Genomic DNA, 26,312 nt, shown 5'->3' with positions numbered 1-26,312 from the left:
ATAATCCCAGAGTGAAATGTTTTAGGTCAGGGATGTCAAACTTGCAACATCACATGACGTGTTGAGACGTATTGTGACTTTTTTTTTCATTGCTGGCAATGGGGTGGGTGTGGTTTTGCCATGATGCATCTGGCCCGTGGGCCATCAGTTTGACACCCCTGCTTTAGGTAATGTTGGAAGGGTTTTAGATACTTAGCTAGAAGGGAGCATGTCCAGCCAAAGAGAAAGAGTAGACAGTAGTCATTTCTTATATTAAGTATCAAGTGTGGAATTGCAGAAGGAACTGTTGAGCTGATTACCATGATGAGGCAAGACAGTCTCCCAAAATATTCAATGTGGGAATCTCCTGGAACTCCTAATATAAAACTCTCCTACCGGATGGGCAGAATACACTTGAGACAAAATAAAAATCCTCAGCCCACCATCTTTCTTTTCAGTGGCATCTGGAAAAGTTATAGAGGAATTCATAGAAAGAATTGTTTGGCAATTAGCACCGTTTTGACTTAAAGATTTTACAAATAAAACAGGTCTTGGTAATTCATTTACAAAAACAAACACCATTCATCCAAATTCAGACTCAAAATAACAGTGGACATCCTGTGACTTTAAAAGCATGGCATTTGATACATTTTCTGCTCAGCTCTTTAGATCATAGATGTGGGGCGTCTTTGGGGTTAAATATATGAATAGGAAACTTACTCAGGACCAATAGGAGGACATCTCAGATCTGTGTCTGGCAAAAAAAAAACAATGAGGCTTTTGTGATAGACTTGGAAGTATTGTAGCTCCTCCGAATTATTGGAGTTTAAGGTAAACATAAATGCAGAGATACTGTCCTTTAACTTGGGAATTATTTGGGGGGGCAAAGATAGATTCTGCCATCCAAACATTGTACAATGTATATGCCTTCATCAGTTCAAAGAATTTGGTACTCTAATATTTCACGTTTTTAGATATTACCATGCCTAGCATAACAAGGACAATTTATTAATAATAAATGGGTATCTGGTTAAAAACCTCTTCATTACAAAGAAAATGTAATATTTGCAAAATACAAATATTAAAAAAACAGCAAAATGTGCTTATAGGGCTTTAATGAATCATATTTGCTAATAAGCCATATTTTTTATGTTATCCTGAAAAAAAACCTTTAAAAATAGAGCCTTCAAAAGTACATATGGAGCATCTGAAAACAAAAATAAAAAAATGGTATGGGAAATTATTGTATCTGTTTTAAGTATAAATTATGTCAGAGGTAGGCAACCTTGGCTCTTTTATGACTTATGGACTTCAACTCCCAGAATTCCTGAGCCAGCCATGCTGAGGGGAAAGAGAGAGGATTCCAAGCTGAGCTGTGCTGGCTCAGGAATTCTGGGAGTTGAAGTCCACGAGTCATAAAAGAGCCAAGGTTGCCTACCCCTGAATTAGGTCATTGAAAATGAATCTTAGCCAACCTAAGGACTTAACTTCATAAAACCCCTGGCTTTATGAGAAATGCTAGTAAGTGTGATTTTGTTCTACTGTACGAGTAAATACAACATGTACATTTTTAAAATTCTTTTCATCCTTCCCTGCTTTTCTTTTTGCTGTTTTGAGTATTAAGATAAAAAAGAACATAGGAAACAGTGAAAATGTTTGAAAGAATGAAACTCTTACGACTTCTAAAAACAGAGGACAAGATTTATTTACTGTATGAGAAGAATCAACTTCCTGAAGCTCAAATGAAGTGTCATTGGATGGAGTAAAGGAGGGTGACCATAAGAAAGAATGCAAAAGGAAGAACAGCCCCCAAAAGAGCATGTATATTATTTTAAGTCTAAAATACGAAACCTACATTAATGGTCCAAGGTTTGGATTTAAAGTAATTGCTACTGTTTATGGACATTTCAATGGTTTCAAAAGTACAACTGTTTATAACAGAAGTATATCAATTTCTTAAGCAGTAAATGTGGTATGGATGCCAGGATCTTGTGTATACTAGCTTTGACTGCCCTGGATGTGACAGACATGGTTTCGCTTTTAACAGGATTGGGATGTTTATAGAAGGATCACTAAAACAGTTCCAAGTGTGTCCTTACATTTACCATGCAAGTAAAATGTTTCAGGGGGAAAAAACCCTTCAACAATAATTGTCTCAAAGATGCTTTTTTCTTTAAAAGGCAATTGGACTGTTTTTTTCCTTGAGGAGGAAGGGAAAAAGAAGTTTTGCTTCTTATTCAAGAAGCTTCATGAATGAGGTCACTTCATGCTGAAACTTCTTGGATAAGAAGCAAAATGTTTTCTTCTTCTTCCTCAAGGAAAAAAAAAATGGCCCAGTTGCCTTTTGAAGAGAAAAAAACCCTTTGAGACAATTATGACCTGGAAGACTGAGAATCTCCAGACACTCCAGCCACTGTTTTATCTTGCTTTCTTTATATTTCCACCCTAAACATCTGCAGACTCTTCTTTTTCTTTAATAGTAGTTAAGTGGCTTACTTTAGGGAAAGAAAACAAAATATAAATGATGATGGTGATAATGATATGTTTTTATATATGTTGTTGTGTTTGTTATTGTTTTATTTACCCACAAACAAAGCACATCAATAAAGCACAGTGGTTCATATTATATTAATTTTGTTATTTTTTTACATGCGCAAGAATTTCCTTTCACCTCTTTTTATCAAGCAATGCCATTTTTGTCCAGCCACTTATTTTTATTTCAAATTGTTTAGCTATTGCTGTGGTGGGCAATTATAATGCTATTGTACTGTAAATAACTACCATTTGTGGTTTTACAATTCCCAAGTTTGGTTTGCTTTCTCATATCATACCCTTTACATTGAACAAAGGGTGCAGTAGCTAATTTGCTTAATCTTATTCTCCAAAAATCCATGTCAAAAAAGGAGAGCTGTTCTAACCTCAGAGAGATAAACAGGTCAAGCTAAAAGGTCTGGTATAAATCAGGGGCTATTGTACAGGTTTTATTTAAAACAGTAATCAAGATGATCAATTATCAAGATGAACAACTGAACAAGATGATCAATTGTCAATAGTAATCATGATGATCAAAAGATTGGAGAGAGTATATTTATCCAAGTACTTTTAAACAAGACAAAGGTGAAAACTTGTTTCACTCAATTAATAGAATGCTCAATATTTTTTTTTATGTTTTTTATGTTTTAGACCTTCTCACCTTTTTTATGAAGGAGTTCACTGAAAAAACAATGGGGTTACATTCTAACCAAGCTTAATGCTATCTGTGCACACAAACCATTAATATTTGTGAATCAGTCATTAGGGGCCATTGAGAATCTTGCTCTGCATTTTTTCCTGTGAATTAAAAAGAGATATTAACGTATTTATATATGTTAATCTGCACACACATATCCAGGTATATGAATGAGTAGGTCTCTGTGATTAAAAATGTCTTTAAGAACTCAATGTGGGAATAAGTTGAGGAAACATATATGGAGTAATGTTTCCTGTGTGTTATAGTCAATCAAAATGTATCATGGCCACCAGTATGGATTAAATGCATGAAGTTTGGGCTGAAGTTAATACAGTGATAGAAACAGCCTTTTTAAATTTACAAATAACATGTCAAGACTCTCTCTGACAATATATAAATATCGAGGATAAAGTCTGCTAAACTGGCAATGTCTCGGTTTTACTGAGAATACATTGGTAATGCACAATCCCTTCAAGGGCATCTGGAGTATAAATGAAACCACACAATATACATAAACTAGCTTCCAATATAAGAGCTGGCTGCCACATTGATAGTTCCTAGGCCAGGGGTAGACAACCTTGGCTCTTTTATGACTGGCGGACTTCAATTCCCAGAATTCCTGAGCCAGCCAAGGTTGCTTACCCCTGGCCTAGGCCTACGATTTGGACCAGTTGTTTGGTGTTGACCTGATAGCATTTTTAAAGAAACAACCACCTGAAAACTTTGGAACATCAAATTTTTTTTAAAAAAATCAGCATTTTTTGGAAGATTTACATTGCAATATAACATAGTTACATTGTATACCACCCAGTGGGATGCCTTTGGCGAAGTTCCATAGCTACAAAAGGCAAAGGCATATTGGTTCACCGAACAATAGCTTGGAATAAATGATGCATGGTAGGGCTGCTTCTTGTTTTTGTATTACAGGCTGAGGGGATTCTTTGCCATTTCACTAATCCAGGGATGGAAGTCAATTTATTTCTCAGAATCTACATCTTAACGAAGTGGATGAATGAGAAAAAAAAAGATGTTGTGTCTCAGAATTTAGACAAGAGGCAAGATCAACTGACCACCATACTGGAGATGCAAAATTATTATGAAGTATTGGGTTCAATCTGCAGATTTAAACAGGTTGTGTAAGGTTCCCTTATAGCTCATATCTATTTATACTCAAGGTGATTATATCCCCAGAAATGTTGCTACAATGGTGTGCATTTTAAATGACTCTTTGGTAGGGAATTTTATTAATACTCTACTCAAGAAAAATGCATTGTAATGCAAATTATTTTTTATATTTATGACTGGACAGCCCTTTTGGTGAAAACCATGGAAATACCTAATGCCAAGTAATTCTTGTCTCTCTGCATTCCCATTTGCAGCTCTGGAAAAGCCATTACTGTATTGGAGCTACAAGATCTTGAAAGGGGAGCATCTTTTTGTGATTGAAATCAGTTTATTAATCGGCTTCCTTTTTCTAGCAGTACACGGTTAGTAATATACCCAGCAGCCAATGATTTATTCCTCACCTTTTAATCAAATTAAATCTGATTTTCTACCAGATTAAAATGATGCAACGCGTGAGCTAAAAAAAAAGAAACCCTTTAAACAGATGCAAGCGGCGGCACAACGCAGCCTAATTTTATTCTATTATAAAACTGGCGCTACAGATCGGTTACACCTGGCAACACACACACACACACACACACACACCAAGTGGCAAGCGGTTTGGAGACCATGCTGCACATTGATTAGTTTCCTGATCAAAAGAGCTCTGTCTTCGCAGCCACTAAAGAGAAGGTGCAAAACTACAGGTTTTATGAGATAGGATTAAAAGGTACTCTGCCCAAGCAGCATCAATGCCAAACTTTAGCTATTCCTCGGAGAGCAGGATCTCCAACCTTTGGTTTTTTCTAACTCTCTCCTTGTCCCGCCCTCTCCTCTCCTTTCTCTTCCATGAAATAATAATAATAAAAAAATAGAAACTAGGGCAGTTTAGCGGGGCCGCCTTTCATAGAGGAATTTGCACAGCCCCTCACGGCCCCCTCCTGTTGCGCCTGTTGCTGCTGCTGCGGTTGTCATGGTGCTTTCTTTGCAATCGCCGCGCCAGAGCTCGGCTAGGCTGGCAGACGTCGAGCGTCTAGTCGCTGGAGGAGAGGAAGAGGAGGGGGCCTTGGCGTCGAGCCTCCTGATGCCTGGGCAGGATTAAGTTTCACGGTCGCCTGCGCGTGTGTATCCTGCAGCTTTTCTCTCCGGGCCGTTACTTCAGAGAAAAGGAGGCGGGGGGGGGGGAGGAAAGAGGAGGAGGAGGAGGCGGCGGCAGCAATACGAGCCTTCGTCCCAAAGCGAAGCAATGCCTGCTGCCTCCGGCCACACGCCCTGAGGACTCCCCAGCTCCGTTGAGGGCCAGCCTGGCTGGGAGAGGGCCGCCGCCGCCGCTTCTCGGAATGCAGAAACGGCGTAGAAGCTCCGCCCGGGGCGAGCCTTCTCATCGCCGCGCGCTAGCTTTTGTTCCCGCCGGCTGCCGCTGCTGCTGCTGCTGCTGCTGCTGCTGCTCGTGAGGCGCTTTGCCAGCCCTGAATGTTATTGTTACTCTTGTGGGGTTCTTATTTCCAAGGGAGGGGGAGCGAGGCGGCGCGCGGGCTCCTTGCCCACTCCCTCTCCCCTCTGAAAGGCTGGGGAGGGGGGGAACCTCTCAGCCCTTCCAGCATATTAGCAAATAGACCGCTCCGCTTGGGTTTAAGGTAGTTGCGGGGGGGTGGGGCAGCGGAAGAGAAGGCAGACAGGCTCTTTTCTGAGGAGGGGGCGTCATAGCGTTAGGGAGGGAAGCCCCTCACCGTGCCTCGCTGGAGGCGGGTCTGAAGGAGGCTAGCGTAGCTTTAGGCTGACGCGGCCAAGGGAAGGTTAGGCCGCCTGTTGCTTCTTCAGGGGAAGCTGGCTGGGCTGGGCTGGCCAAGTTCCAGCAACTGGGTCTAGGGGTGTGTGTTTGTTGTGTGTGTGTGTGTGTGTGTGTGTTTGCAAGGGGAGGGGTAAACTGGGTCCTCATTAAAGTGCGGGAGGATCAGAGGGGATGCTACTTGGTTTTGCTTCGGTGCCTATCTCGGGAAGAAAGTGGAGGTCAACAAAAGCGCTATTTCCTCTGGTTGAGTTGGATTCATTTTATTAGGGGTGGATGGGTGAAGGCGTAAGGAATTTATTAATGTTATAGGACGCTCTTCCCTCTAGCTTGGCTGTTTATAGGACCCTTCCCCCTCCTCCCCCCCCAAACCACAAAGTACCCTGCAACTTTATCCTTCTGAAATCCTGGTATGGCATAGAATCTTCGTAGTGTTTTAGTTTGGGTGTGTATGTATGTGTGTATATGGGTAAATTAGCCGGCCTTTTGTTTTAACACAGCCCAAAATGAAAAAGAAGTTGCATGACTGAGAAAGGGAGGGGGAGATCTATTCTGGGTTGCATGCGCACTTCAGTGAGTTGGGAGTCAATTATGCAGATTAAAAACAGCATCCTCCCTTAGGCGGGGAGCTTTTCCTGGATTCTTTTCTGTAAAATAACTGGAAAAAATGGAATAAATCGAGAACTGCATCTTCGAACTTTAGTGCATTAAAATGGAGGAAAAGCAGAACAGTAAAGGCTTTTTTTAAGTAAAGAAACTTGAGTCTGTGTATCCCCCTCCTAAGTTTATCATCGCTAGAAATAGATAAGATGCATTTCTCAGTCTTTTTTTCCCAGCGATTAGCTATAGGTAGAGTTGGGTTTTGCTGCAGTAACAGAGAGTAGGTAATCAAGAAACTGATAATTACTCCTGATGTAATTAGACTGGAATAGGAATTTATGTATACAATTGTAGAGTGAAGAACATTAGGCAGATCTGCTGCATCTGCACTCCATATTAATCCAAAATAGCAAACATTCTGGGATCTCATTACTGGAAAATATTTATACATTATTAGTAATTGCTTGAAAGGGTGGGGAAATTGAGGTCTTCATATAAGTAGTAAGACTACACTGAATTAAGACATAATGAATTGTTAAATAATGTTGATCATGCCTTCTTTATTTTCTAGGCAAGCCCTTGACCTTTTAATTTCAAACTCTGGGCTAAAAATAATCTCCACCATTTAACTATTTCTTGGATAGTTTCACAATCCATTGACTTGGATGCATTGATTTAGAAACATTTGTTAAACTCAACAGAGAAACAGAAGTAGTCTAGGCAAAGCTATATTTCAATGTTGCCGGTGTATATTTCTGTCTATAGTAAGAATAGAAAGAAGAGGTTAAACTTGTTTGTATGCAGTAGTTGAATTTTGATGATATGCAATGTATAATTATCGATGAAAACTATGGAATAAGCATATTTTAATGGTACGCTGCAAATCATTAGAACATTAAAGCATTTCTTAGAAACAGGGTGCCACTTGTTTGTTTTTAAGACATGGATTTAGAAAAAAATAGAGCATATCAAATAATTTGGGAATTTTTTTAAATAAATATAGAGCTTTAAATATTTTCATAAAATAGATTTAAGCTTCAGATTAAGTATATGACCATTTTCTCATGTATAAATGCATTTTTATACATACTTTGTTAACATTTACATATAACAAGTAGATTTTCAATATGACTTGGCTTTAAAGCCCTCTTGTATTTTTTATATAAAGTAGAGCCCAATTTAAAGAATTACTTAGTAATCAAATTCAATGCACTCACTAAAATAAATGTCAGCATATTAATGGACTTTAGTATATATCTGTTCTTTTTGCAAATGCCAAACTATGCAGTGAAATCACAAGCATGATGATGGGTAACCTAATAAATTAAGCTACAGAATTTAGCTCATTGGGATCTTGTTGTTTATGCTGGTTCGCTGTACTGCATATCTTGTGTTATTGCGTAGGCTTTTTCGCCATCTTGTTTATACTTCCAGTGAGTTCACAGTTTGGGTTATAAAAGGTCCAGGCAAAAAACAAAAAGAAGTTTAACTCAGAAGTAAATTAAATTATAAGCAAGTATTTTCCGTCAGACAGTTTGTCAATATTGATATAAATAGGGACACTTTGATTACATGGTGGTTTTCTATAGGCTTCCCTGCATTTGCAAAAGCTATTGTATCCAGATGTTGTTCTTTGTCCGTTGTATGTAAATAGTAATTCTTGTATTTTGCAGACTAGTTGCACCCTTTTTAAAGGAGGATATGTAGGGGAGATTTGTAAATTGCCTTGGTGGTTTTTAGCATGTTAGTAGTATAAAAATTAAAAATGTGAGTGATACAAGCATGGTGACAAAAATATAGACCTTTACAAAGACGGCTTAAAATGGCTTGCTACAAAAAGGCTAGTGAACATGTATCGTAACTGTGTTTTCAGATGGAGAACGGTTGTATTTGGAAAGTTATAGAACAGTGATTCTCAACCTTTCTAATGCCGTGATCCCATAATACAGTTCCCCATGTTGTGGTGACCCCCAAGTGGGTGTGGCCACCAATAAGAGGGAGTAGGACAGCTAGAGAAAAGGGAAAAAAATGGCGGACAGCATGGTTTGTGACCCCCGTGAAATGGTCATTTGACCCCAAATGGGGTCCCGACCCAAAGGTTGAGAACCACTGTTATAGAATAACATTAAGAGCACCAAAATAAATTTACAGTGATGGTACCTTTTTCTAACGTAAATATTGTCTTAAAATTAATCCAATTTTGAAATGACATTAATGCTCACCATTACATTTTCTCATTAGTATGATATATTGCATTTTGCTAAGTTCCTTTTGTTGCTATTTTCTTTTTAGCACAGTCAAATCAGTACATGCATTTATTGTCCTAAAATAGCACTGAGTTAATCCCAAATCAGACCCAGGACATTCAACAGTGTATATCTGCTGCAGACTCACACCAAAAGCAGGGCTAGAAAAGTTATTGACATTGTTTCTTTTCCCAGTTCTGATCTGGTTTTCACTGGAGTGTATACATGCCTATAGCTCCATCAAGGACACCCTTGATGTCGGGTTGTTAAGTTGCCAGCCACAAGTGGCATGATGTTCAGAAGTGCTAGGGAGCATTGCCATTCTTCCATGGTTAGATAAAGCCCAGGCAATAGAGAAGATGAAGTTGCGCCTGATCCAATCCACTATACTTGGCTGAAGGATAAGCACTCTTCTGTCTCTTCAGTTGGCTCCACCAAGTTATTCTTCCTCAAAAGCCCCCTAGCTTCCCACTCCTCAGAAGTGAAGAGGACAAAACGAGAACAACACCTGGAAAACAGCATTCGGGAACTCTACAACTTTATCAAAGTGTAGGAAGAAGGAAACTGTCCCACACCTTCTCCCTTTTTCCTCCAGACTCTCACTTTGGAGATTGAGGTTCAGGCTGACATCAGAGAGGGAAGAGGCAAGCAATCAAATAGAGAAGAACCCAGTTGCCACCCCTTATCACACCTGACTGGACACCTTCCTTCAGGACAAGAGAGATAAGGGGGAAGGTGAAAGGTCCATAGACAAGAAGAAAGACTAATAGGTAATCCTCTAACTTATTAGGCTTTTAAAAAAAACACTTCTCACAATTTTGTAAGAAAGTCTGTAAGATCTAAGTGAGGATAGGAGAAAAAGGAAGACCTACCCTTAATCTAAAACATTACAGCAAGGTCAGTAGATTATCAAGCTAACTCTTTCATTTCCTCAGTTGTAGCTAAACCCTGACTCAAAACACTCATCTCACTCTAGAAGAGGCAAAGTTTCCAAAACATATCACATCAGCCTCAGCTTTGATTTGGGGAAGAATGCCTTCCACTAAAAGTAGATCAAATATACAGACAACAACAGTAATCATTACAGTCTTGTGTATGTAACAGGCTAATGGAATTCACCCATCTATGAACTGGCATAATGATGCATGTTTCCTAAACACAGACTCATAATGCCATATCATAAAATCCACAAGCCTATATCAATATTGCTCTGTTACACTCTCCATTCACTCACAAGGCAACAAAACATCCCGGAGGCTTAAATCATCTTTTGAGTATACAAGTGATTGAATAAATCCCCAAAGATGAGACATTCTTGGGCTGATATCCGATATTCTTCATTGTTCCTAAGAAGAGCAAGGAATGGTATAACATTCTGGATCTGAAGTGAGTGACATCAGATAGAACAAGTTTGGATGGAAACTCCAAAATCCATCATAAAGGGATAAAGTGCTCCTCTCCCCAAAATGATCTAGCCTCACAGGTTACACAAGAATTCTGACTACTGATTTCAAGTCAGTTATTCAAACACCAGGAGCACACTGTGGAATACTTGCTGTTCACCATCTGTTCATGGTCCTTCCATTTGACTTGTATTCAGTTCCCAGTGAATTCACAAAGATGATAGTGATTGCAATAGCCCACTTCGATCCAGAGAAATATACATAACTAGGTGACCACCTCATTCTATTCTGTTGATTAAATGGGGAGAGACATCTGAAATCATCTGGGCTTCCCAAGGATACAGACACATAATTTGTAGAAATAAGAGCATCATTCAACCAGCGCTTAACTTAAAGCATATAAATGTTATTAGATGCACCGAAAGGAGGCTATCCAGCTGTTTGTTTTTGCTTTTCAAATCAGATACTCCATCTTATGACTCTATCGATAGTCTCCAGTACCTGATGATGGTGTAGACTCAATGACATGTATGAAATTCCCCTCCCCCTCTATCTGACACTTTTTCCTCTCCAGGACAAAGATTCAAAGATCCTGGAATCTTGGAAATTCATTGAAGAGCTCCATCAGATGGTGCCTCTTGAAAGCCCTATTCAAGGATAGGGATGAGGTCCTTTTGCTAGATCCAGGTCACAACTCATCGTTGTGGACATGCTCAAAGTATATTTTTAAAGCAGTGTAGCCTTGAGTCTAGGGCAGCAGTCCCCAACCATTTGGGCACTAGGGACCGATTCCATAGAGAGGTTTTTCCACGGATTGGAGGCGTGGTTTCATGTGTTGCCTGCATCCTGCAGATGGGCTTTGCTTGTTTGCATGTGCTGGTTTCTGGCATGCTGCAGACCAGTGCCGGTCCACAGACCAGGGTTGGGAACCTTGGTCTAGGAGATAGGCCTTCTCTGTTGCTGTGCCTGCCCTTTGGAATGAGTCCATGAACCTTTTGTTAAGTTGAGAAGACCTGGTTTGTTTCCTGTGCGTTGGAGCAAGATAGTGAAAGAGCCCATTTTGTTTTAGGAAGTGGCATTTGCCGTGGCTGTGTATTAATCATGTTTTGTTATATTGGTTTTGTGTTGCATTTAACATTTGATTTAATTGTTTCTTTAATTTATGTATAGTTTTTTTGCCCAGAGTTGCAAGTTGTGAGTGGAACAGCTGTATTAGTTCTTTAAACAAATAAATACTTAAAAGTAATTTTGTGTTATCACTTGTATGTATATAAGTTTTCTCTAGATTGCAAATGCAAAACAAATACTTCTAAAAAAAATTCATACTTTTACTCATATTTTCATTGAATTACAAACACAATATTTTTAGCTGAAGAGAATGAGCATATTTTAAATCAAATAATAACATATAATTGTGCTCATACCTACTTATGTTCACATAAGCCATAAAAGTGCAAATTTAACAGGCCCAGAACTGAATCATCCAGAAGCTGAAGTTTCAGAACTTTTTATGAAAACAATACAGTGCAAATGTAATTTTCTGATGGTGAAAGAAATATATTGATCGAGCCCCATTTATTTCCTGAGGCAGCAAGTTGGATAAAAAAGCACAAATAATTAAGACTTGTGAGTTGGCCTTACAGATCTTGGCTGTGTAAATTATGGATGATGGCCTCAGTTGCTAAGTGGTGCGAGTAGAGAAACACCTGTCTTAATGTGACAGTTTTCCATGATAGTCATGGCTGAGGTCATAGTAAGACCTCACCTAAGGACTTGGTTAGATACAAATCAATAACCAATGAAAATGATACCAAACAAGTGTTAAATATTCACTGTTTTCTGGTATTTATTTATTTATTTATGAGACTTATATACCACTTTAAGTGCAAGCACTCTCTAAGCGGTGTACACCAGTAAGCAATGTATATATATATTTTACATTTCCCCCAACAATCTGGGTCCTCATTTTACCTACCCCGGAAGGATGGAAGGCTGAGTCAACCTTGAGCCGGTGAGATTTGAACCGCTGACCTGCTGAACACAGTCAGCTAAAGTGGCCTGCAGTACTGCACTCTAACTGCTGCACCACCTCGGCTCTTTTTATCTGTCACAAACTAGTGCTATTTATGTGGTACACGTGACACCATTACTCTGCGAGCTGCATTGGCTTCCATTATGTTTCTGGTATAATTCAAGGCACTAATTATTATCTTTAAAACTCTTAATGGCTTGGGACTTCCTGACTGTCTCTCCCCAATTGTCTCATCCCATCTTACCCAACTTGGCAGGAGTACCATCCTTTGGGTACCATTGGCTAAGAAATGCCAGCTGTCAGGGCTAAGAAGCAAAGCCTTTTCTGCCTTCACACCTGCCCTTTGAAACATCATCCCTCTTGAGATGAGATTGGTCCCATCCCTGCTGACCTTCCATCAGGGTTTTGTGCCTATGTAGTTAATTGGTTGAATGATGCTTGGCTGTTATGGGTTTTCATGTTTTGCATTTTATTGTAAGTCGCCTAGAGTCACATATGTGAGACAGGCAGTGATATAAAATACATACATACATACATACATACATAGATATTAGTAGGAACAAATTAGAAATTTGTTTTCCCAGCATTTCCTAGCTCTTGTAAAATTAGCACGTGCAAGAAGCTTCCCTACTTACCTCATGAGGAGAAGCTGCTCTTTTGTAATATCCAATGAACATCTTGGCCTGGATATCAGTGTTAGCTTTAGCAAGCCTTGAAAGTCACTAACAGCTCTGAGGTAAAGCTTATTATGGAACTGGCTATCTTTGGCATTGCATGTTGGTTAATCTGATGCTATGAGCTTATAGTTTCTGAGGTATTTATCTAAAAAAGATTTATGAAATGGGACTGTTGATGAATGCATGAAACTTTTCATTGGAGATTATATCTGCAGAGAAGTCTTATAGCTGGTAGAAGAGATTAGTGGTACATGTTACCTTTTTGATGAAATGATGAGTGTGTAGTAAAATAGTTAAAATAGTATGTGGTAGATAACAGGCCTTTAAAATCCAGGGGATTAGTCAACTAAAGGCTGACAGCTGTTCTGGGCTAAGAGCCTCTTGGTACGAAAACATGCTTTATCTTGATGATAACATTTTAACGTTTAGTTTGTTTCTCATAAGTGTATCATAGTTTCAGATGTTAATGGGATTTATGTTTTCTTTGGATCACTAATATTTTTCTGAAAAATAGCAACAATGTTTTAAAAAATCTTGCACAGAGACTGAGATTCAGGAAAAGTAACTATGGTACATAGCTTTCCAGCCCTGTTTTCTTAACATCTTTCTTTCTCTATATCTCTTTACCTCATAGAGGAATCCAGAAACTGCATTTACATTAATACCAGATACTGTTTCATATAATATGATTAAACAGGAGCCATTGTTAAAGCTTTAACAATGTGTTTTAAATAACAGTGACATTGCTGGCACCAAAAAAGTGCATACTTTGGGAATAAAGTTTTATGTAGTTTACTGTATTGTGATGAAGTTTTTACTTATAATGTATTTCTACCAGAATTAAAATTGACTTGTAATTGCAATGGATTCCTTTCAGTCTTGGATATTTTTTTAGAGTGATCAATAGAATTGAGTTTGTTTCTATAATATTTATTTAAAATTGTTCATCTCCTTTCTCCCAATTCTTTTTTAGGAAGACCTTATATTAATTAACATCTGGTGAAGTGGAAATTAAGTAAAAGTCATGTTGGAAACAATTGGTAAGATATAGCAATAAAGTTCATTTAGAAATACTAAATGTATTTAATATAGTTTATTAATTAGTATATACTTAATTCCAGCAGTTACAGTCTCATGTTGAAGAATCATGTTAATTTAACTATTGATCTTTCTAACAGAAGATAAATGGGAGTATTTCTCAAAAAATAAATCATTGATGTGTTTGTGTGGTGGGCGGGGGTGGGAGTCCAAAGGAGGAAAAGCAGAGAGTATGCACAGGGTTCACAGCAAATCACTGTGACAGAAACTGATGTATTTGGGTCCTGAATGTAAATCCTGGTGGTGGTGATGGGGGTAATAATAATAATAATAATAATAATAATAATAATAGTAGTAATATAAAGTTGGAAGGGACCTTGGAGGTCATTTAGTCCAACCCCCTGCTCAGGCAACCCTATACCATTTCAGACAAATGGCTGTCCAGTCTCTTCTTAAAAACTTCTAGTTTTGGGCATTCACAGCTTCTGGAGGAAGGTCGTTCCACTGATTAATTGTTCTAACTGTCAGAAAATTTTTCTTTAGTTCTATGTTGCTTCTCTGTTTGGTTAGTTTCCACCCATTGCTTCTTATCTTGCCTTCAGGTACTTAGGAGAAAAGCTTGACTCTGTCTTCTTTGTGGCAGCCCCTGAGATATTGGAACACTGCTATCATGTCACCCCTCATCCTTCTCTTCATTAAATTAGACATCTCAATTCCAGCAACTGTTCCTTACAAGTTTTAGCTTCCAGTCCCCTATTAGTGTGATGCCATTGTCACAAATGACTCATCATTTGTCTCCCTCTTAAGTCCTCACTTGTGGGTTATGATAACATATTAGAGATTATTTATTTAACCGCATGAACAATTCTATATGGGATTGGGCATTGATCCATGCATGCATAGACACCTTTAGCAGCTTGGGTGTGGGTTGCATTTGCATTAATGTAATTAATTGCATAAATTAAATGGATAAAAGCAGCATCACAATATAAACCACATCCCTTTTGCATTGGAGTACAAAATTATTGTGAGTGTACAAAAAAAGCCAGGACTTATTTTGTGATTCTCTAGGGCTGCTTTCATCATTCTCCAGATGTTGCTGCTGTATGCATATTCTGATTTACAGCAGATCTCCTCCCTCTTGCCTGATATTGTCTCTAATGTTCTCCTGATGCAAAATATCACCCAAAATCATCCTAGATCAGTGATGGTGAACCTTTTAGAGACTGAGTGCCCAAACTGCAACCCAAAACCCACTTATGCATTGTCGGGTGCTGGGTGGGTGTGGCCCATTGGTTGTGCGTGGCTGCGGTGGTAACGGCAGAGTGGGTGGGACTAAAAAGTTCAATCAGTGAATTCCAACTTTGCAAGATCTTTTTTTTTCCCACGAGAAGTTGAAATTGACTGAACCTTTTTTTTTTTTTGCACATGGTGGCGGAGGCCTAAAGCGAAAAGGTTTTATAAAACTCAGTTGAAGGCCTAGGACTGGAGCGACGGTGCGCGTGCCCACAAAGAGGGCTCTGAGTGCCGCCTCTGGTACCCGTGCCATAAGTTCGCCACCATTGTCCTAGATGATATTGGAATGCAAAAGAATCAAATTGAGTTGGGTTACAAACAGAACAAACTTAAGACCCTGTGTTTGAGGCTTAAGGCTGTCTTCCTTTCGATTTTGTTTGGTTTTCACTATAATTTAAAGCAGTCATGTAAACAATCATTTAATGTATTGTCTCTAGGCTTTGGGCAATGATCACAATTTATGGAATTTATCTCCCAAATTTTTTTCAACTTGTCTGAGCACCTTGGGAGTTTGGGTTATCATTTTTATATGTAATGATTTCTACCATGTAGTGTTTAAACGTGGTGAAGATAGCATGTCACAGTTAAATGTTGTTGTTTTTTTTCAGATATTCACCGAGCCCTCCAGGCAGTAGAACGCCTGCAGGCAAAATTACGAGAACGGGGTGATTCAGGAAATGAGGAGAAATTAAGTTTACTAAAATCAGTACTGCAGAGTCCTTTATTCAATCAGATCCTAAACCTACAAGCTTCCCTTCCGCAGTCACGAGATCAGGTAGGACAGGATCATCAGAAGGGACAAAAGAAAATGCCGATAAACCTTTGCCAGACCTTTTCATATGATGACTCTCTGAATAATTAACACATGTATGTTGAACGCTTAAACAAAACGTTGCATTTGGTAGTGAACTCTATTGAGCTTCTGTAAATTCAGCATGGTTAGCATTTTTTAAAAGGGAACAGATGGGTATTTTACAATATAAATGTTGCTTATGTTAATATGCATTCATAATGTACCATGATTAAAGATAGTGCTTCTACTAAAATGAGGATAACCTTATTAATTATCAGGCTGTTTTGCTAAACGCAACATGTTTTTAAAAAGATAAAAATAATATTCTTAAAACACATCATAAGAAGTTAGCCTTGTTGAAAATAACACTGCTGATTAAACTTGCATAGGATCATATTCACAAGCTTAATTCAGACAGCATTTGGCTTGGTAGAATGGATGAATTAGCAAAAGCGTAGGGTATGATTGGTTAACAATCCGAAATCAGAAAAAAGCCATTTGAAGTTGAGTATCTGTAGATTTTATTGTTTGCTACTGCTGAGTAGAGCATACATTAAATAACCAAGTACATACATCATAGTTTTCTGAACCTATGCATGGATTATGTTCTAAGCCATGATTACTCCACTCATGGATAACATATCTCTGAATCAGACAGAATATAGTCTTGCTAGACCAAAATGGTGATGGCAAATAATAACTTTGATTGCTTTGTTCTGCCTTTGTTTTTCCTGTCTTTAGTTTCCTCTGTAGTGATCTGGCAAATGTTTGTCTCCTTGCCATATAAAGAGATAAAAGTAACCATATCTTTGTAGAGAGTGGCTATGCTTTCATGATATGATACATATGGTTAATTTAAACATGGCTTTCTCAGTTGCCCACATTTTCTGGGATTGCATGACATACAGAAGTGTAAAGTAACCAGATGGGCTGGATTCACATAACACACCAAGCTAAAATGTGGTTGGCTAGTATGTATAGAAACAAATTGCAGAGAGCTATGAGCTTGTATCATTAATTGTTTCCTGGGGTTCTTGGTGCGCTCTGAGCTTGGTTGTTTTCTTGCAGACGTTTCATTATCTAACTAGGTAATACCATCAATACTAAAAGGGAGTGGAGCTTGCTCTCTGTTTATATAATTGTTCAGTTTCCTTCTTTTATTAGAATGACAATTGGAAACTTTTGCCTTTTATGTTTGGGTGCAGTGCAAATTATCATTAATGTAGTTCATATAATTCATGTTTTATGAGTTTGATTTGTATATCAATAAGCCAATTTTTAAAATCAAGGTGTGTTGAAGAAGGGACATGCTTTGCATATTAATCAAACACAAAAATGGTCTTGCTCAGTCAGGCCAAGACCTTTCTTTAATCCAGGATTTTGTTTTTCACAGTGGCCAACTCAAGAGCAGGTGATTGAGATAGGATCCTCCCTTGCCATTGTTTCCCTTCAGGTGACATTAGCAGTCATGCTGCCCTTGAGTTGGAGGTAACCCTGAGTCTTCAAGACTAGAGATTATGTTCTCTGTAAATGCATCTAATCTCATTTTAATGCTGCTCAAGTTTGTGGCCCTGACAACTTGTGGTAATGAATTCCGCATGTTAATTATATGGTGGTTTTTGAGTGAGTTAATACTTCATGCAAAGCCAAAAGCCAAACCTCTTGCGCCTTAGTGATTTGTGTAAACTAGGACCAAACGTGACATGTTGAAGTTAATGGTGCTTATTGTCAGCCACAAATCCAGGTCATGTGGCAAACTTTAATTAAAAGGAGAAGTAAAATCTTCCAAATTTCTTCTCTTGGCCACACACCACAAAGACAGGAAAGAGTCTTAAGAAGGGAAAGTTGTTGCAGATTGTGTGTATTGTAGTAAACAGTGATTTATAAATATCTATAAATATATTTAATACCTTTCAATGGAATTATTCCAAAAACTTTAGGCAACAAATTAAAAGAGCAAAAGTGCTGAACTTTTTTTTTTTTTTTAAATGGAGCTTGAAGTATTCTTTGTGGACATATGAGCATTCCTGAGAGCAGGAATTTGACCTGAGCAATGATTACCAAGCAGGTTTTATAACAGAAAGGAGATTTATTTATAGGAAACACAATATATGGATAGACAATCTAGCACCTAACTAACTGAATCCTCCAGAGAGGAATCAAAGGAACTTGTGTGTCTTCCAGGGAAGCAAAGGCAGAAAGGTGTGAGCTCAGATTAGCAAGTTCAAAAAACAGAGGGTAGGGGGGAATGATAGACAAAGAGGGCACACATTAAATAATTAACTCTTCATACTCTACTGATTCCTACAGGACAATAGGTCATAAAGTACCAAAGAGTCAGTGCCATTGGATTTAGTCCTCCAACATTTTAAAACATAATGGCTTAGCTAATAGTTTAAATTTTGACCTTATATCAGCTATGAGGATGTTAAAATTAGCACTGAAATTGTGAAAGAAAACACACTGGGGAGAAGGAGAAAAAGAAAGCTAATCTGAATTCCTGTTCTTCACATAATAGTGTGGCTGCAACGCCTACCTAGAATGTGCTGAAGTGAATGGAATGCAGTTATTAGAAATCTGAAGTTGCATGTCTTTGTATAATTGAATGCTCTACAAAGCCTTCAATGTCTGTCATATATGGTAAGAAAGTGTAAATGTGATCTTTCTTCCTACCCTATGTTTTCTCTTTCCCTCTTTGTGCAACTAAAGCTCAGAATTTAAAAAACAAATGCCACCAACTTCGATTTTTTTTTAGCCTAAACTGCTTACATAATGTAAATGCAATTGAGGTAGATTTTTTAAAAAATAAATAAATTACAAACTAAGTACTGAAGTGTCATCTGATTGCCATGAAAGTTTAAATGTAATGCCAAAATGTATGTTTTTATCATATATAGTGGCATCAGCGACTACTTCTATTTGTTTCCTTCCAAATAATGCCAATATTGCAGATGTTAAAATACAGTAAAGGAAAAAAAAGGCGATTGTAGCAAATTAGCATAAGGCAATTTATAGAACGAAGCAACGCTTCTTTTATATGGAGCATACATAATCGCTTTGCTACCTACCTCTTGATGGAATTATGGTAGCTGAATTACTGAGCAGAGAAACAGGTCATATGAAATGAAAAAAAAATGACTTATAAGTGTAAAGCATTTTTTTTTTGGCAAAGATCCTTAAATTATTATTATTGTGCTATTAAAATCATATTCCAAAAGCAGAGTAGGCCTAGTGATAAGGACTGTCATACAAATGTTCTAATAGTGTCAATAAAGGAGAATATTTGTAGCTCAGAGGTGAAATAAGGGCTCCTTGATTGTCTCTGAGCTTGATTGTCTTCTTGCGGAAGTTTGTTTGTTTGTTTATTTATTTATTTATTTATTTATGAGACTTATATACTGCTTTAAGTGCAAGCACTCTCTAAGCGGTGTACACCAGTAAGCAATGTATATATATTTTACATTGCCCCCAACAATCTGGGTCCTCATTTTACCTACCTCGGAAGGATGGAAGGCTGAGTCAACCTTGAGCTGGTGAGATTTGAACCGCTGACCTGCTGAACACAGTCAGCTAAAGTGGCCTACAGTACTGCACTCTAACTGCTGCGCCACCTCGGCTCTTTCATTATCCAAACGAGATGACATCATCAGTGCTCAGCAGCAGCAGCAGCAACAACAGCACTGATGATGTTACCTAGTTTGAGTAACGAAACGTCTGCAAGAAGACAACCAAACTCAGAAAGCACCAAGAACCCCTCAGTTCTAATAGTAAGATGAAAACACTCCAGTGCATCTTTAAATAGCACCACAATTGGCTATTATATATACACAAGACCAAGAAACATTTCCATCCAATTGAAGGCGGTGACTTCCACATTTGTGGAAATGTGCATTTGAATTCAGTTTTGCAAAAAAAGTGGAAATATTACTGTATCAACGAACCATGTTTGGTCCTATTTGTGTACTTTTTTAACAGTGAATTCCTTGGCCTGTATTATATATGCAGAAATATTGTAGTCACACGATTGATATTGTTCTTCTCCAAGAAATAATTGTAGTGAAAGACCTACAAAACGTAAACACTACAGCACCAAGCAGTTGGTTCTAGTGTTAGTGAAGGTAACCCTTCCGCATCTTACCTGTCCCCTGGCCAGCTTGTGAGCCACCTGGAACGTGCAACTTCCTGCCAGCTTTCCACTGACTTTGTTTGTTGGAAGCCAGCTGGAAATTGCAAGGAGGTTCTCAGTGACTCAATGATTCACAATCTTTGCTTAATGACAGAAATGTGAAGTGTCAAGATTGTCGTTTTTATGCAATGTCACATGACATCTTGCTTTACAACTGCATAGCTTAGTGGCTGAAATTTTGGTCCTTATTACCAGTGTTAACCAAGGACTACCTGTGGTTCTTTGTCTTCATACAGCTGTAAAAGCTCGTGACTACTTTAGGATTAGAAACTGTGAACTACACTTGAAGGGCTAATTCTTAGCTTAGGTGCCCTTGGAAGGCAATTGAGGAAATAAGGTTCATAGAATGCAATGGATCTAGTTATAGTTTATGTTGACGCACGGAAATCAGTAGGACATAATAGTCATTGATTTTATTGTACCTGGATCCTCCCAGAATATGTTAGAGAAAATGTAGCAAATCAGTAAGCATATTTTGCACAAGAATATTTTTCTCTGTGATATTAAGCTGTTACACTATAGCTATATTAAATGATTGCAAATTTATACTGTATTTGTAATGTAGATTTTTGCTGTTGTTCATTCATTCCATTGCTTCTGGCTCTTCCTGGCCCAGCAGGTAGCGTTTCCCCAATACAGTATTTGTCAGTAACATTTTCTATGAGATCCAATTTGATGAAAAGTGATGCTGATGCTGTTGATGATATATTTAAGTTTAGTTAAAGACACCAGGCTGTGAACTGGAAGACTGAGTTCTAGTTGTCCCATAGGCACAAAGTCAGCTGTATGACTTTGGGCCAATCACTTTCTCTTAGCCCTAAAAAAAGAGCAATGGTAAACCACATGAGAAAAACATTGCCAAGAAAAGTGCAGGGACTTTTCCAGGCAATTGTCAGAAGTCAAGATTGACTTAAAGTAACAAAACAAAATACCTTCCATACTTGAGATCTTGTAAGTTCAACCTTCTGTCAACATTGATAATGGCTATCTTGACTTCTGTTGGCCTTTTTTTTTTTTTGACTTGCTTGGATTTTTCAAAGCATCACATTCTTCTTTGTGTTGGGTGCCCAAATATCTGAAGTTACATTTAATCATTAATGCTTGCAATGAATTGGTGGGATTTTATCTTGTTTAGTTTTAAATGATTTGTTCTTCTTGTGATCCTGAAGATCCTCCTTGTAAGATCTCAAGTATTTCTCTATCACGACTAAGAAACATTTTTTTTATTTGGGATTTCTGATGATTTGGCTTTTCACAGGTAGATTATTTTTTAAGATAACCCATAAATCAATAAAAGCCACTTTCTGTTTCAATTATTGTAGGCCATCTTCCCTAGCTGCAAAATTGAGTAGGAGCTATCAAGCCACTTTGTCTGATATTATCTTTCATGCCTAATCAATCCTTTTTTGTACATGCAAGTCATTTTCTTTAATTAGGTTTAAAAAGGATGATTATTAGAGTGGAGTGCCACTATCAATTAGTATAGATGAATTAGTAGTCAGTAATACATCAAAAGTCTGCTATATTGTGTACGAAAGCCTTTTAAAAACCTAATTAAATCCTAACAATTTTGAATGGAATGAATATGAATTAAGATTCTGTTCTTTTTTTTCGTAACCAATATCAAGTTACAGCAGGAAGCCTTCCCTTTACCTTTTCAATTTTTGAGAGACAGCAGTGTTTCTTGCTAAATCAGTTTCTTTCTTTATATTGTGTCTTCCAAGAGAGTAGAGAATAATCTGTTAGATGAACTTCAAGGACAATACATTATAAAAGCATGAAGCCTGACTTGCTTCTTAACAAATTAGTCTGTCTGATGAGAAATGCAGCCAGAAGATCTCCCCAGACTGCATGATCTATCAACACAGATATTTTATTGGTTTTGATCTTTTTTCTGATACGATAGTCTCCAATATCATTGGTATTGCTCAGTTAAACATTCTAAATCTTACTCATTTCAGCACATAATTTGTCTTGCTAAAAGCAGTGGGACAAATGCAGTCAAAAGATGAAGCTTTTAGAAAGGAAAAAGAATGGGTTAGATGACAGGTAGTCCTCGAGTTATAGCCGTTCGTTTAGTGATCCTTTGAAGTTACATTGGCAAGTGAAAAAAGTGAGGTGACTGGTTTTCACACAAGTGTTGCAGCAACTCCATGGTCACATGATCAAAATTCAGACCCTTGGCAACTGGCATGTATTATAGTGTCCCAGGATCACATGACCACCTTTTGCAACTTTCTGACAAGCAAAGTCAACGCGGAATCCAGATTCATTTAACCACGACGTTACTAATTTAACAACTGCCGTGATTCACTTAATAACTGTGGCAAAAAAAAAAAAATCCTAAAATGGGGAAGACTTAACTGTCTTGCTTAAGAACATACATTTTGGGCTCGGTTGTGGTCCTAAGTTGAAGACCACCTGTATACGTTATTGTTATTTCGTGCTATTTTGAGGCTGTAGTTGGGTCTTGTAGCTGTATGTAACCGAACTATCCCTGACATGGAAGGAAATATGTAATTCCTTATTGATCTTCCTATAAAATAATTAAATGTAAAGGATTGTTTACTCTTAATGTTACCTATGTTTACAGTAATATTTATTTTTATGATTTCAGTGCCATGACATATTTTCCATGGGCTATTGTTTTTGTCGGTTTTGTTTTTTTGTACTGTAACTGTATTTTTTGTGCTCTTAAATTTTAAAAAAATGTTATAAACAACTTTCAGGTAAACCTTGCACCTTCCATCTCCTCATCTGGTGAGCACCTACAGCTTTCCCCTCATGGTAGTGTTGTGGGCGCCTCACTACACAATGACTCCTACTTGATGGCTCAAGAGAACAGTAGCCCTTCTAGTGGGCTAGGAATTGTTCTCCAGTCGATCACGCCTCAGATTAATGGGAAGCCTGCAAGCGATGAATTTGAATTACTGATCAGAAATATGGCACAGGTAAATTTTATTTAAATTAAATCTTGGTTAAATGATTGGGAACATCTAATTGTCGATCACACCTCAGATTAATGGGAAGCCTGCAAGCGATGAATTTGAATTACTGATCAGAAATATGGCACAGGTAAATTTTATTTAAATTAAATCTCGGCTAAATGATTGGGAACATCTAATTGATTTTTTTCAAAGACTTTCATTTCTTCTCTTGGGTTAACAACAATTTTCTCTATTATTAAATATGAAACTCAAGTTCTCTTCGTATGTGATTAAAATCAGGGGTAGTGTTTCCATCTGTCACCCTATAGGGGAGATGGGTGGCATAACATTTAATAAATAAATAAATAAATAAAATAAAATCTGCAGGGGCAGCAGGATTGAGTGAGTTGACATTACCTTCTCCTGTCACCATAGAAGATAACCATTTATAGTCAAGAATTTCCTATACCCATGTAGGATTTCCAAACAATTAATGATCCTGTTTTTTTTAACCATAGTGCTTGTCAAAGACACATTTTAATGTCTCTACTGGATGTGCGTTGCTTGATTGTTTTCTTTCTTTATTAATATACAAATATTAAGTGAATCTTTTGGAATCAGAGTGTTTTTGAGTTTATTTCAAAGTGGCTTTTCCCCCTTGTTTTTGCTACTAGGGTCGACCTGTTGAGATGATAGAACTTGTAAAATCTCCAAGTGGTGGTCTTGGTTTTAGCGTAGTTGGCTTGAAGAGTGAATATAGAGGTGAACTTGGTATATTTGTGCAGGAGATTCAAGATGGAAGCGTGGCACAAAGGTGAGAGTGCCTGTAAGCTATACAATGAAAGAGATGTATAAATGGCAGCTTTCAGCTGGATTGTAAACATAAACAGTGTTTAAATTTTGAAATGTATGCTTTAAATAATTATTTTTATGAAATGTACGAATTGATAAATGTGTTTGGTTTGAGCTCGAAGGACAACGTCTCCCTAGAATGTTCCACAAAACATTTTGAGTTGCATACATTTTAACGAAACAAATCTTGAACCAGTTTGTCATTTAAAAAAAAAAGCCTCAATACACTTTTGAGGGTGTCAGCCATAGGAAATAATTCTTTTCTTTTTTTAATCCAAGATTCACAAGAATAGTTAGGACTCTGCTGAATGTCAGCAATTAGCCAACTTTGGGGAAGAATTTGGAGTGTGGGAGGGGAGAGACTTTATTTATTTACTTTATTTATTTGAAGCATTTGTTTTATCCCTATCCTTATTGTCTTCCTTAAATTTAAGTATATCTTTATGGAAAGAAATTTGATGAGAGGTTACTAGTATGGTATGGTCTCTCTCTTTCTCTCTTTAAATGCACAGTATGCAGTGCTGAGCATCAAATACTCAGCGTGCCAACCAACTAAGGTATTCTTTTTGGTTTTTTGGATGCATTCATAATCAAAAATTCCATTAAAGCCAACATTGAAGCAACCAACCAATCAAACCAAAGCACTTTAGCATAATTGAAAATCTTCAGGGAAAAAGCTTGCAAAGGTTAGGTATGCATGTACAAAGCAATAGCACTTAGACTTAAATACTGCTTCACAGTGCTCTACAGCCCTCTCTAAGTGATTTGCAGAGTCAGCACATTGCCCCCAACAATCTGAATCCTAATTTTACCCACCTCAGAAGGAGGGAAGGCTGAGTCAACTTTGAGCGGTCAGGATCAAACTCTTGGCAGTGAGCAGTGAGTTAGCCTGCAATACTACATTCTAACCACTGAATCACCACAGCTCTTCTACATTCATAACAGCTTTTCTACATTCTTTATGTGCTCTTTCATCCTGGTGAATTTAGAATTTTCAGAGTGCTTTTGAATACTCATTGCATTTAAACTTATCATAAATCTCAACATCGGCAGGACCCAGGAGCATGCACAAAGGGCACAAAACCTCTGTCTTCCTCCTGCTCAGCAGACCAAGTTTGGACATGCATCATGGGATTAAGGGAGGTGATGTGCTTGTTTGTTTCCCTTCCCTCGTTGTATTGGTAAGCAGTTGGCTGTTGACATTCTCTAGGGTAGCCAACTCTCTTTTGGGAGGTAAATATGTACGTTAATCCAGTCTGGATGCTATGCCTGTTTTATGTAATATTCTGCTGAAAAAAAATGCACAGATTTGCAAACATTTGACTTTCATTGCAGTATACAAACTTTATAAACAACAGATAACATAAATAAAAATTTGGGTTGAAAGGAAGGCTTATTTCAATTTGTTTATGCTCAATATGTTTTATACAGATAAAATTTGACTTTAAGTATTGCCAATCAGTCTTTCTCTGATCTAGTTCAGTTTTACTTAGGAAGTCTGTTTTAAAAAAATCTACATCGGACTAAATATTTAATCATGCAAAAGTGTTTATTTTCACTGACAACTTTCTGTAATATCAACATTTTTATACACTCATTTTTCTGATACAGTACATAGATTTTTTTTTTTGGCTAGGAACTAACAAAAATATTGAGAAATGTTATCTGAATACCATAATATTCTGGGTCTGAGTCTAAATTAAGTCGGTATGTTAAAAAAATCTATATCACTAGTATATAGATTGACTTCTTTTACTAATTGTAACGTATTAGTACAGTTGAGATCCATAGCTGCTTTTTCCTCAGACTACTTTGATAGAAGTTTGAGAAAGCGTTACTACATGTGATTATATGAGGGAAAAAAATACTCTCCTTAGTTAAAGTGTGAGTCCATTTTGTAAAATGGCCTTTGTAATTAGGATCCTTTTCTGGTTGTTGTTGTTTGATAGTTTCTCCTCCCCCATTTATGAATACGTTTGGTAAGTAAACTGTGGGTTGATGAATATTCAATACTTTTCAGGGTGAATATAGCAAAACCCTTGGTGTCTTTACCCAGGAGGTTCACAGTTAAGAATAAAGTTCCCAGGCAATAGCAAACCAAGCTGGAAGCAACCGACATATAACATGCTTAGTTTCGGATTGTGGTGCAAGAAGGGAGAAA

The 26,312-nt window shown here is 37.6% G+C and overlaps 1 protein-coding gene across 22 annotated transcripts in view; it reads left to right on the top strand.

Moving 5' to 3' along the window:
- The first annotated feature begins 4,718 nt into the window (after window positions 1–4,718).
- The window catches only part of MPDZ (multiple PDZ domain crumbs cell polarity complex component), a 98,991-nt gene continuing 77,397 nt past the window's right edge, over window positions 4,719–26,312 (top strand). For 11 of the 22 annotated variants that reach the window (XM_039355238.1, XM_039355246.1, XM_039355242.1 and 8 more), the window contains exons 1-5: window positions 5,485–5,762; window positions 14,033–14,099; window positions 16,002–16,168; window positions 23,102–23,323; window positions 23,974–24,113. In XM_039355238.1, the coding sequence (XP_039211172.1) occupies window positions 14,084–14,099; window positions 16,002–16,168; window positions 23,102–23,323; window positions 23,974–24,113 (545 nt within the window). In that variant the 5' untranslated portion in view covers window positions 5,485–5,762; window positions 14,033–14,083. Of the gene's footprint in view, window positions 5,434–5,483; window positions 5,763–5,981; window positions 6,348–6,524; window positions 9,718–12,354; window positions 13,444–14,032; window positions 14,100–16,001; window positions 16,169–23,101; window positions 23,324–23,379; window positions 23,448–23,973; window positions 24,114–26,312 lie in introns of those variants that run through there. The other 11 variants (XM_039355233.1, XM_039355236.1, XM_039355226.1 and 8 more) reach the window with 9 other exon arrangements.

Source organism: Crotalus tigris, unplaced genomic scaffold (assembly GCF_016545835.1).
Source record: "Crotalus tigris isolate CLP2741 ecotype Arizona unplaced genomic scaffold, ASM1654583v1 scf7180000018649.364394, whole genome shotgun sequence".
Taxonomy (NCBI): domain Eukaryota; kingdom Metazoa; phylum Chordata; class Lepidosauria; order Squamata; family Viperidae; genus Crotalus; species Crotalus tigris.
This window is presented reverse-complemented; position numbering and strand designations above follow the sequence as displayed.